Below are 10896 nucleotides of genomic sequence, written 5' to 3' on the forward strand. Positions count from 1 at the left end.
CCATGTCTCCAACCCATAGGCCACCACCCTTCCATGGATGACCTCCATGGCCACCACCCCTCCACGGATGACCTCCACGGCCACCATCCCTCCATGTCTCCAACCCATAGGCCACCACCCTTCCACGGATGACCTCCATGGCCACCACCCCTCCACGGATGACCTCCACGGCCACCATCCCTCCACATCCCCAACCCCCGGGCCACCGCCCCTCCACGCACAAGCCCCAGGCCCACCACCCTTCCACCGCAAACCCCACGTCCACCGTCTCTCCCCACCCCCACCCCCACCCCGCACCCCCCACGCCCCCCCCCCCCCCCATCTCTATCTCACACCGCCCCCCCCCCCCCCCCCCCCCGCCACGTCCCCATCACGGCGCCGGCGGCCGGGGCAGATGCTTGCGCCTGACGTGTCGTTGGAGGGTGTTCCTCTCCCCGAACCGCATGTGGCAGTGGGGACACTGGAAGGGTCGTTCCCCCGTGTGCACCCGCTGGTGGTGGGCCAACTCCCCGGAGTCTCGGAAGCGCCGGGGGCAGAGGGGGCAGGCGTGGGGCTTGCGGCCGGCGTGGGTGTATTTGTGCCTCTCCAGGTGGGACGTTCTCTTGAAGGCTTTGCCGCAGGCGCGGCAGACGTGGGGCTTGTGCTCGGAGTGGGTGATGCTGTGTCGCTGCAGGTAGGAGAGGTACTCGAAGGACCGGCCGCAAACCGGGCAAGAAAAAGCCCGTCGGAGGGTGCCGGGACCCCCCGGTTCGGCCACCAACACCGTATAGGGCAGCCCTTGGTTGTCGATCAACAGGTAGCGACCCCCGGATGGGGGGCTGGACCCACGGCGAGAGCTGGAGGAGGAGGAGGAGGAGGAGGAGGAGGAGGAGGACGGTGGGTCCACGGGCGGCGGCGGCGGCGGAGGCGGAGGTGGGGGGGGCGGCGGCGGCGCGGGGGGCGGCGGCGGGGGGTGGTTGGGGGTCTCGGTGCGGCTGTGGGGAGATGGGGGGAGGGGTGTTAGAGGGGGTGCTGGATGCCTGGGTTCCCAGGGGAGCAGATGGCGGGGGGGGGCGGGGGGGGTTCACGGACACCTGGGGCCCCAGGAATGGGGGGGGGGGGGTAAGATATAGGGGTTCCCAGGGGTTGGGGGGGTTTGGGGGTCTCAGACACCAGGGCCCCTGGCGGGGGGGGGGGGGCAGATCTGGGGGTCCCGCACACTTGGGTCCACGGGGGGGGGGTCAGATATGGGGGTCCCCGACTCCTGGGTCCCCGGGGGGGGGCAGATATGGGGGTCCTGGACTCCTGGGTCCCCGGCGGGGGGGGCAGATATGGGGGTCCCCGACTCCTGGGTCCCCGGGGGGGGGGTGTCAGATATGGGGCTCCTGGACACCTGGGTCCCCGGCGGGGGGGGCAGATATGGGGGTCCCCGACTCCTGGGTCCCCGGGGGGGGTCAGACATGGGGGTCCCCGACTCCTGTGTCCACGGGGGGGGGCAGATATGGGGGTCCCCAACTCCTAGGTCCCCGGGGGGGGGTCAGATATGGGGGTCCCCAACTCCTAGGTCCCCGGGGGGTGGGGTCAGATATGGGGGTCCCCGACTCCTGTGTCCACGGGGGGGGGCAGATATGGGGGTCCCCAACTCCTAGGTCCCCGGGGGGGGGGCAGATATGGGGGTCCCCAACTCCTAGGTCCCCGGGGGGTGGGGTCAGATATGGGGGTCCTGCACACTTGGGTCCACGGGGGGGGGCAGATATGGGGGTCCCGGACTCCTGGGTCCCCCGGGGGGGGGTCAGATATGGGGGTCCTGCACACTTGGGTCCACGGGGGGGGGGGTCAGATATGGGGGTCCCCGACTCCTGGGTCCCCGGGGGGGGGCAGATATGGGGGTCCCACACACCTGGGTCCCCGGGTGGGGGCTGATATGGGGGTCTCCTGGGGGGGGGGGGCAGACATGTGGGTCCTGGACTCCTCCTCCCCTTCCCTCCCCCCCCGCCCCCTCCCCCCGTTACCTCCCGGCGGCTCCGCGCCCCGGGCCCCACCTGGGGCCCTTCATGGGGCCCCGCTCAGGCCGCGGCGTCTCCGGCGGGGACGGAACCCGGCTGCGGGGCTCGGGGTGGGGGGGGGGACACGGGCCGTGCGGGGCCGCCGCATCGGGGTCCCCCGGCCCCGCGGGGCGGGAGGGGGGCGCCCGGCGGGGGGGGGGGGGGAAGGAGGAAAGGGGGGGGGGGGGGGCGCTGGGCTCGCCCCGGTGTCTCAGCGTTTGGTGTCCGGGTGGAAACGCGGCGCGGAGACGCGTTCCCCCCGCTCCCCCCCGGCCCACCCCCCCGCGGGACGCGGAGTTTCTGCTCCCCCCTCCTCCCTTAGCGCGTCCTCCACCCGCCCCTTCCGTCGTTCCCCCCCCCCCCCCTCCCCCGCGGGGATGTTTTTCGCCCCCGCTCAAGGGCGGTTCTTTCGCGACGCTCCCCGCCCCCTCCTCCCCCGCCAACTCCGCTCGCCGCCTCTCCTCCTTTCGCCCGCGGCCGCGCTCGGGAATTTTGCCCCGGTCCCTACATCAGCTGGCAGGGGCGGGCGGCGGCTCAGGGAGCGTCGCCAAAGAGCCGCTCCCGAGCGCAGCCGAAAAAGCATCCCCGCGGGGTGGGAGTCGGGGGGATGTGTGTGGGGGGAGGCGGGGAGGGGCGGGTTGGGGTGGGGGGCTAGAGCGAAGGACCGGCCCTCCCCCCCCCCCCCCGCCCCAAACAAGTCGCCCCCCCCCCCCAACCTTCTTCGCATCGCCCTTCGCCGCAGCTCCCCGGCGGCTCTTTGCAGACGGTCCCTGCCCGGGCGGCGGCCGCCGGGCGGATGCGGAGCGGGGTGAGCGCGGGGGCTCGGCCGGGACCCCCCCCCCCCCCCCGCCCCCAACAGGGGGACACCCCCCCCCCCAAGAGACCCCCCCCCCGCCCGGCTCCCCTCGCCCCGCTTCGGGAAGGACCCCCCCGTGTAGGGGTCCCGTTTTTTTTTTGGGGGGGGGGGCATTTTTTGGGGGGGGGGTGGGGGGGTGTCCCGGTTTTCAGGGAGGTCCCGGTTGGGGCGGGAGGGGGGAGTCCCGGTTTGGCGGGGGGGGGACGGTGCGGGAGGTCACGGTTTAGGGGGGTGTCTCGGTCTGGAGGGCACTAGTTTTGGGGGGGGGGGGTTGGGGGTCCCTGGAGGGGGGGAGAGTCCGGTTTTGGGCGCCCGGGGGTCCCCTGGGGGGGGGGGGTGGTTTCAGGTGGGGGGGTTTCAGGGGGTGTCCCGGTTTTCGGGGGGTCCCAAGGGGGGTGTCCTCGTTTGGGGGGGTTCCCGTGGGGGGGGGGGGGGGGGGGGGCGAGTCGGGTCTCGGGGGTTTGGGGGGGTCCGGGCGGGGGGGGCCCAGTGCCACTGAACCCCGCTGACACCCTCCCCCCCACATTCCCCCCCCCCCCGCAGCGTCCCGCCGAGGTGCCCGGAGGCAGCGGGGGGGCCGGGGGGGTCCCCGCCATGGCTGACCGCCGCCGCCGACCCGGTACTGGGGGACCCGGGGGGGGCTTGCGGGTGGGGGGGGGGGGTGTGGTGGGAACACGGACCCCCCCCCCCCCGGGGGGTGTCAGGGGGCTGGGGACACGAGTGGGCCTTGGGGGGGGGGGTAGGAGCCCTCTTTTGGGGGATATCAATGCCCCGGGGGGGGGGTAGGGACCATCTTGGGGGGTGCTGGGGGGTCAGGGTGTCCCGGGGGGGGGGGGGGGGGGGCGCTGTGTGATAGTGACCCCCCCCCCCCCACGTGCCCCCCCCCCCCAATCAGTGAAGAAGGATGAGGAGGCCTTCGAGATCTCCATCCCCTTTGAGGAGCCCCCCCACGTCGAGCCCCCCATCTTCTACAGCCTCAGCCCCCCCCAGAGCAGCTTCGAAGGTGGGGGGGGGGTGCCCGGGTCCCTTTTTGGGGGTGGGGGGGGGGGCGCGGGAGGATGAACAGGGTGGGGGGTCCCCAGGGGGTTGGGTCTGAGGCAGGGGGGACACCCCAGAGCCCCCCCCCGTGCACCGGGGACCCTCCCCAGACCCATGCCCCCAGGCCCCCCCCCCCCTGCCTTGGGGTCCCCAAGTGCCTCTAGGGAGAAGGGGGGGTTGGGGGGGCATATTTTTAGGGGGGGGGGCTCTATAGGGCAAAGGGGGGGTCTTTAGGGGAAGGGGGGGCCTTAGAGAGAAGGGGGAGGCTTTTGGGGGTGTCTTTAGAGGGAAGGGGGGTCTTGGAAGAGGTCTCTAGCGAGAGGGGGGGTCCTCCAGGATGTGGAGCTGAGGGTGGGGGTCCCCAGAGCCCCCCGATGTGGGTTGGGGGGGAGGTGGGTCTGACGGTGGGCGTCCCCAAGGCATGGGGGGGTCCCCAAGGCCGTGGGGCTGAGGGTGGGGGTCCCCAGACCCCCCTGATGTGGGGTGGGGGGAGGTGGGTCTGAGGGTGGGGGTCCCCAAGGCATGGGGGGGTTCCCCAGGGCCGTGGGGCTGAGGGGGGGTCCCTGGGGGTCCGCAGAGCCCCCCGATGTGGGGTTGGGGGGGAGGTGGGTCTGAGGGTGGGGGTCCCCAAGGCATGGGTGGGTTCCCCAGGGCCGTGGGGCTGAGGGGGGGAGTCCCCGGGGGTCACCAGAGCCCCCCAGTGTGGGGTTGGGGGTGCCCGAGTGGGGATGTGGGTCTGAGGATGGGGGTCCCCACGGCATGGGGGGGGTCCCCAGGGCTGTGGGGCTAAGGGGGGGGTTCCCAGACCCCCCCAGTGTGGGGTTGGGGGGGAGGTGGGTCTGAGGGTGGGAGTCCCCAAGGCATGGGGGGGGTCCCCAAGGCCGTGGGTCTGAGGGTGGGGGTCCCCAAGGCATGGGGGGGTTCCCCAGGGCCGTGGGGCTGAGGGGGAGTCCCCGGGGGTCCCCAGAGCCCCCCAGTGTGGGGTTGGGGGTGCCCGAGTGGGGATGTGGGTCTGAGGATGGGGGTCCCCAAGGCATGGGGGGGTTCCCCAGGGCTGTGGGGCTAAGGGGGGGGTCCCCAGACCCCCCCGATGTGGGGTTGGGGGGGATGTGGGTCTGAGGGTGGGGGTCCCCAAGGCATGGGGGGGGTCCCCAAGGCCATGGGGCTGAGGGTGGGGGTCCCCAGACCCCCCTGATGTGGAGTTGGGGGGGAGGTGGTTCTGAGGGTGGGGGTCCCCAAGGCATGGGGGGGTTCCCCAGGGCCGTGGGGCTGAGGGGGGGTCCCTGGGGGTCCGCAGAGCCCCCCGATGTGGGGTGGGGGGGATGTGGGTCTGAGGGTGGGGGTCCCCAAGGCATGGGGGGGTTCCCCAGGGCCGTGGGGCTGAGGGTGGGGGTCCCCAGACCCCCCTGATGTGGGGTTGTGGGGGAGGTGGGTCTGAGGGTGGGGGTCCCCAAGGCATGGGGGGGTTCCCCAGGGCCGTGGGGCTGAGGGGGGGAGTCCCCGGGGGTCCCCAGAGCCCCCCAGTGTGGGGTTGGGGGTGCCCGAGTGGGGATGTGGGTCTGAGGATGGGGGTCCCCAAGGCATGGGGGGCGTCCCCAGGGCTGTGGGGCTAAGGGGGGGTTCCCAGACCCCCCCAGTGTGGGGTTGGGGGGGAGGTGGGTCTCAGGGTGGGGGTCCCCAAGGCATGGGGGGGGTTCCCCAGGGCCGTGGGGCTGAGGGGGGGTCCCTGGGGGCCCGCAGAGCCCCCTGATGTGGGGTTGTGGGGGAGGTGGGTCTGAGGGTGGGGGTCCCCATGGCATGGGGGGGGTTCCCCAGGACCAGGGGGCTGAGGGGGGAGTCCCCGGGGGTCCCCAGAGCCCCCCAGTGTGGGGTTGGGGGTGCCCGAGTGGGGATGTGGGTCTGAGGATGGGGGTCCCCAAGGCATGGGGGGGTTCCCCAGGGCTGTGGGGCTAAGGGGGGGGTCCCCAGACCCCCCTGATGTGGGGTTGGGGGGGAGGTGGGTCTGAGGGTGGGGGTCCCCAAGGCATGGGGGGGTTCCCCAAGGCCATGGGGCTGAGGGTGGGGGTCCCCAGACCCCCCTGATGTGGGGTTGGGGGGGAGGTGGGTCTGAGGGTGGGGGTCCCCAAGGCATGGGGGGGTTCCCCAGGGCCGTGGGGCTGAGGGGGGGAGTCCCCGGGGGTCCCCAGAGCCCCCCAGTGTGGGGTTGGGGGTGCCCGAGTGGGGATGTGGGTCTGAGGATGGGGGTCCCCACGGCATGGGGGGGTTCCCCAGGGCTGTGGGGCTAAGGGGGGGGTCCCCAGACCCCCCTGATGTGGGGTTGGGGGGGAGGTGGGTCTGAGGGTGGGGGTCCCCAAGGCATGGGGGGGGTCCCCAAGGCCGTGGGGCTGAGGGTGGGGGTCCCCAGACCCCCCTGATGTGGGGTTGTGGTGGGGGAGGTGGGTCTGAGGGTGGGGGTCCCCAAGGCATGGGGGGGCTCCCCAGGGCCGTGGGGCTGAGGGGGGGTCCCTGGGGGTCCGCAGAGCCCCCCGATGTGGGGTGGGGGGGGATGTGGGTCTGAGGGTGGGGGTCCCCAAGGCATGGGGGGGTTCCCCAGGGCCGTGGGGCTGAGGGTGGGGGTCCCCAGACCCCCCTGATGTGGGGTTGGGGGGGAGGTGGGTCTGAGGGTGGGGGTCCCCAAGGCATGGGGGGGTTCCCCAGGACCAGGGGGCTGAGGGGGGAGTCCCCGGGGGTCCCCAGAGCCCCCCAGTGTGGGGTTGGGGGTGCCCGAGTGGGGATGTGGGTCTGAGGATGGGGGTCCCCAAGGCATGGGGGGGTTCCCCAGGGCTGTGGGGCTAAGGGGGGGGTCCCCAGACCCCCCTGATGTGGGGTTGGGGGGGAGGTGGGTCTGAGGGTGGGGGTCCCCAAGGCATGGGGGGGGTCCCCAAGGCCGTGGGGCTGAGGGTGGGGGTCCCCAGACCCCCCTGATGTGGTGTTGGGGGGGAGGTGGGTCTGAGGGTGGGGGTCCCCACGGCATGGGGGGGGTTCCCCAGGACCAGGGGGCTGAGGGGGGGGTCCCCGGGGGTCCGCAGACCCCCCCGGGGCGCGGGCGCAGCTGCACTTGGCCCTGGAGCGCAACGCCTGGCTGCAGAAGCGCATCGAGGACCTGGAGGAGGAGCGGGATTTCCTGCGCTGCCAGCTCGACAAGTTCATCTCGGGGGCCCGCGGGGGGGACGGTGAGGGGGGACGCGGCGGGGGGGGGGGGGGACGGGACACCCGGGGGACGTGGGGGGGGCACACGGTATGGGGGGGAGGCGGGGGTGTGGGGAGGCTCAGGGCGGGAGGGAACGTGGGGTCTGGGGGGACGTGGGGACATGGGGATGGGGGGTTTGGGGGGGACATGGGGGGGGACACGGGGGGGACACGGCAGGGGATGCGGGGGGGATGCTGAGGGCAGGGGGTGTGGGGGGAGGCGGGGATGTGGGGAGGTTCAGGGTGGGGGGATGCGGGGTCTGGGGGGGCCGTGGGGACACAGGGATGGGGGGTTTGGGGGGGAAACGGGGTCTGGGGGGACACGGCAGGGGATGCGGGGGGGATGCTGAGGGCAGGGGGTGTTGGGGGAGGCGGGGATGTGGGGAGGCTCGGGGGGGGGATGTGGGGTCTGGGGGGGACGTGGGGACACAGGGACGGGGGGTTTAGGGGGGACACAGGGTCTGGGGGGGACACAGTGCGGGGGGGACACGGCAGGGGATGTGGGGGGGATGCTGAGGGCAGGGGGTGTGGGGGGAGGCGGGGATGTGGGGAGGTTCAGGGTGGGGGGATGCGGGGTCTGGGGGGGACGTGGGGACACAGGGACGGGGGGTTTGGGGGGACATGGAGGGGACACGGTGGGGGATGTGGGGGGGCAGGGGGTGTGGGGGGAGGCGGGGGTGTGGGGAGGCTCAGGGCGGGAGGGAACGTGGGGTCTGGGGGGACGTGGGGACATGGGGACGGGGGGTTTGGGGGGGACATGGGGGGGGACACGGGGGGGACACGGCAGGGGATGTCGGGGGGGATGCTGAGGGCAGGGGTGTGGGGGGAGGCGGGGATGTGGGGAGGGTCGGGGGGGGATGTGAGGTCTGGGGGGGACGTGGGGACACAGGGACGGGGGGTTTGGGGGGGACATGGGGGGGGACACGGGGGGGACACGGCAGGGGATGTGGGGGGGATGCTGAGGGCAGGGGGTGTTGGGGGAGGCGGGGATGTGGGGAGGGTCGGGGGGGGATGTGAGGTCTGGGGGGGACGTGGGGACACAGGGACAGGGGGTTTGGGGGGACATGGAGGGGACACGGTGGGGGACGTGGGGGGGCAGGGGGTGTGGGGGGAGGCGGGGGTGTGGGGAGGCTCAGGGCGGGAGGGAACGTGGGGTCTGGGGGGGACGTGGGGACATGGGGACGGGGGGTTTGGGGGGGACATGGGGGGGACACGGCAGGGGATGTGGGGGGGATGCTGAGGGCAGGGGTGTGGGGGGAGGCGGGGATGTGGGGAGGCTCGAGGGGGGGATGCGGGGTCTGGGGGGGACGTGGGGACACAGGGACGGGGGGTTTGGGGGGGACACGGGGTCTGGGGGGACACAGTGGGGGGACACGGGGGGGACACGGCGGGGGACGTAGGGGGGATCCTGAGGGCAGGGAGTGTGGGGGGAGGCGGGGATGTGGGGAGGCTCGGGGGGGGGGATGTGGGGTCTGGGGGGCCGTGGGGACAGGGGGATGGGGGGGACATCAAGGGACATGGGGACATGGGGACGGGCGAATGTGGGGTTATGGGGCGGGGGGGGGGTGAGGGACACACACACGGGGATGTGGGGCCAAGGGGGTGTGGGGTGATGGGGCGTCTGGGGGGGGGCACGAGGAGGGGGTTTGGGGGGGGGGGGGGGATGTGGGGAGAAGGGGACGGGGGGGGACAGGAGGGTGCTCATGGGGACAGGGAGGGGGGGGACACGGGGACATCGGGGAGGGGGGGGGGGTGGCCGGGGCCGGGGGGGGAGCGCTGTGGGTCCCTCCGGCGCTGAGCGCTGCCCGCAGAGGAGCACGGCCGCGGGAAGGCGGCAGTGACACGGCGGGGGGACGCGGGGGACCCCCGCCCCGGGGAGGTGACGGACAACGACAGCGTCGCCTCCTCCCTGGGCCCCTCCGAGGACGGCGGCACCGCGGAGCGGAGACGCCACAAACCCAAAAGCGGCGTCACCCGCCGTCGCGTCGGCAAAGCCCGGACCCGCGAGAGACAACGGGGTGAGACCCTGGGGGACACCGGGGACGTCGGGACCCCCGGGGGACACCGGGAACCTACGGGGACCCGATGGGGACACTGGGAGCCTCTGGGGACACCAGGACCATCCAGAACCTCCCCCCCCCTCCCTGGGGACACTGGGACCCCCTGGGGACACTGGGAACCTATGGGGACACCGGCACTCACTGGGGACACTGGGAGCCTCTGGGGACCCGATGGGGACACTGGGAGCCTCTGGGGACACCAGGACCATCCAGGACCCTCTGGGGACACCTGGGACCCCCTGGGGACACTGGGAACCTATAGGGACCCGATGGGGACACTGGGACCCCCTGGGGACCCTCCAGGAGCCCCTGGGGACACTGGGACCCCCTGGGGACACTGGGAACCTATGGGGACACCAGCACTCACTGGGGACACTGGGAGCCTCTGGGGACCCGATGGGGACACTGGGAGTCTCTGGGGACACCAGGACCATCCAGAACCTCCCCCCCCCTCCCCGGGGACACTGGGACCCCCTGGGGACCCTCCAGGACCCCCTGGGGACACTGGGACCCCCTGGGGACAGTGGGAACCTATGGGGACACTGGCACTCACTGGGGACACTGGGAGCCTCTGGGGACCCGATGGGGACACTGGGAGCCTCTGGGGACACCAGGACCATCCAGAACCTCCCCCCCCCTCCCCGGGGACACTGGGACCCCCTGGGGACCCTCCAGGAGCCCCTGGGGACACTGGGACCCCCTGGGGACACTGGGAGCTCCTGGGGACCCGGTGGGGACACTGGGAGCCTCTTGGGGACACCAGGACCATCCAGGACCCTCTGGGGACACCTGGGACCCCGTGGGGACACTGGGGACCCTCTGGGGACACCAGGACCATCCAGAACCCCCCTGCCCCCTCCGGGGACACTGGGACCCCCTGGGGACACTGGGAACCTATAGGGACCCGATGGGGACACTGGGACCTCCTGGGGACCCTCCAGGACCTCCTGGGGACACCAGGACCCTCTGGGGACACCTAGGACCCCGTGGGGACACTGGGGACCCTCTGGGGACATTGGGACCCTCTAGGACCCACTGGGGACACCAGGACCCTCTGGGAACACCTGGGACCCCCTTGGGGACACCAGGACCCCCTTGGGGACACTGTGACCCCCCTGGGGACACTGGGGTGTCCCACCCCCCCGACCCTGCAGTGTCACCTGCTCCCCTCCAGGACCCTCCAGGCCACCACGTCCCCGAGGTCCCCCCGTGCTGGTGGCCGTGGCAGGAGGTGACAGTGTCTCTTCTCTGCCCTGTCCCCCGCCGGCGCTGGCCCGTGTCACCCCCCCTCCGTCTGTCCCTGTTGTCCCCATCCCTGTGTGTCCCCCCCTCGTCCCCCGTCCTTGTCCCTCCATGTCCCTGTCCCCATCCCTGTGTCCCCGTGTCCCTGTGTCCCCCATCCCTGTGTCCCCATCCCACGTCCCCGTGTCCCCTCTGTTCCCATGTCCCTGCCCCCCACACCCCCGTCCCCATGTCCCTGTGTCCCCCGTGTCCTTCTGTCCCCCTGTCCCCATGTCCCCCATCCCCATGTCCCCGTCCCCCCCGTGTCCCCCATCTCTGTATCCCCGTCACTGTGTCCCTTGTCCCCATCCCGTCCCCGTGTCCCCGTGTCCTCTCCCCTGTATCTCCATTCCCATGTCCCTTGTCCCCATCCCGTCCCCACGTCCCTGGATGTCTCTGTCCCCCATCT

General features: G+C 73.1%; 2 protein-coding genes across 2 annotated transcripts in view; one reads left to right on the plus strand and one right to left on the minus strand.

The window, feature by feature from the left end:
* Positions 1-344: 344 nt before the first annotated feature.
* LOC141736867 (uncharacterized) lies at positions 345-2168 on the minus strand. Its single transcript, XM_074571494.1, has 2 exons — positions 1992-2168; positions 345-974 (listed from the first exon to the last, which is right to left on the minus strand). The coding sequence occupies exons 1-2, from the start codon at positions 2033-2035 to the stop codon at positions 371-373; spliced, it is 648 nt and encodes a 215-aa protein (XP_074427595.1). The 5' UTR covers positions 2036-2168; the 3' UTR covers positions 345-370.
* A 560-nt stretch (positions 2169-2728) lies between these two features.
* Positions 2729-10896, plus strand: part of LOC141736860 (coiled-coil domain-containing protein 106-like) — an 8877-nt gene continuing 709 nt past the window's right edge. The window contains exons 1-6 of the mRNA XM_074571486.1: positions 2729-2832; positions 3424-3499; positions 3776-3883; positions 6987-7130; positions 8958-9164; positions 10381-10437. Of these exons, the coding sequence (XP_074427587.1) occupies positions 2821-2832; positions 3424-3499; positions 3776-3883; positions 6987-7130; positions 8958-9164; positions 10381-10437 (604 nt within the window). The 5' untranslated portion in view covers positions 2729-2820. The remainder of the gene's footprint in view (positions 2833-3423; positions 3500-3775; positions 3884-6986; positions 7131-8957; positions 9165-10380; positions 10438-10896) is intronic.

This window comes from Larus michahellis, unplaced genomic scaffold, assembly GCF_964199755.1.
Source record: "Larus michahellis unplaced genomic scaffold, bLarMic1.1 SCAFFOLD_355, whole genome shotgun sequence".
Lineage (NCBI taxonomy): Eukaryota > Metazoa > Chordata > Aves > Charadriiformes > Laridae > Larus > Larus michahellis.

Coding starts and splice junctions, on each gene's coding strand:
- LOC141736867 (XM_074571494.1), bottom strand. CDS start 2,035: ATGAAGGGCCCCAGGTGGGGCCCGGGGCGCGGAGCCGCCGGGAG. Junction 975..1,991: donor GGGCGCGGAGCCGCCGGGAG/GTAACGGGGGGA, acceptor ATCTCCCCACAG/CCGCACCGAGACCCCCAACC.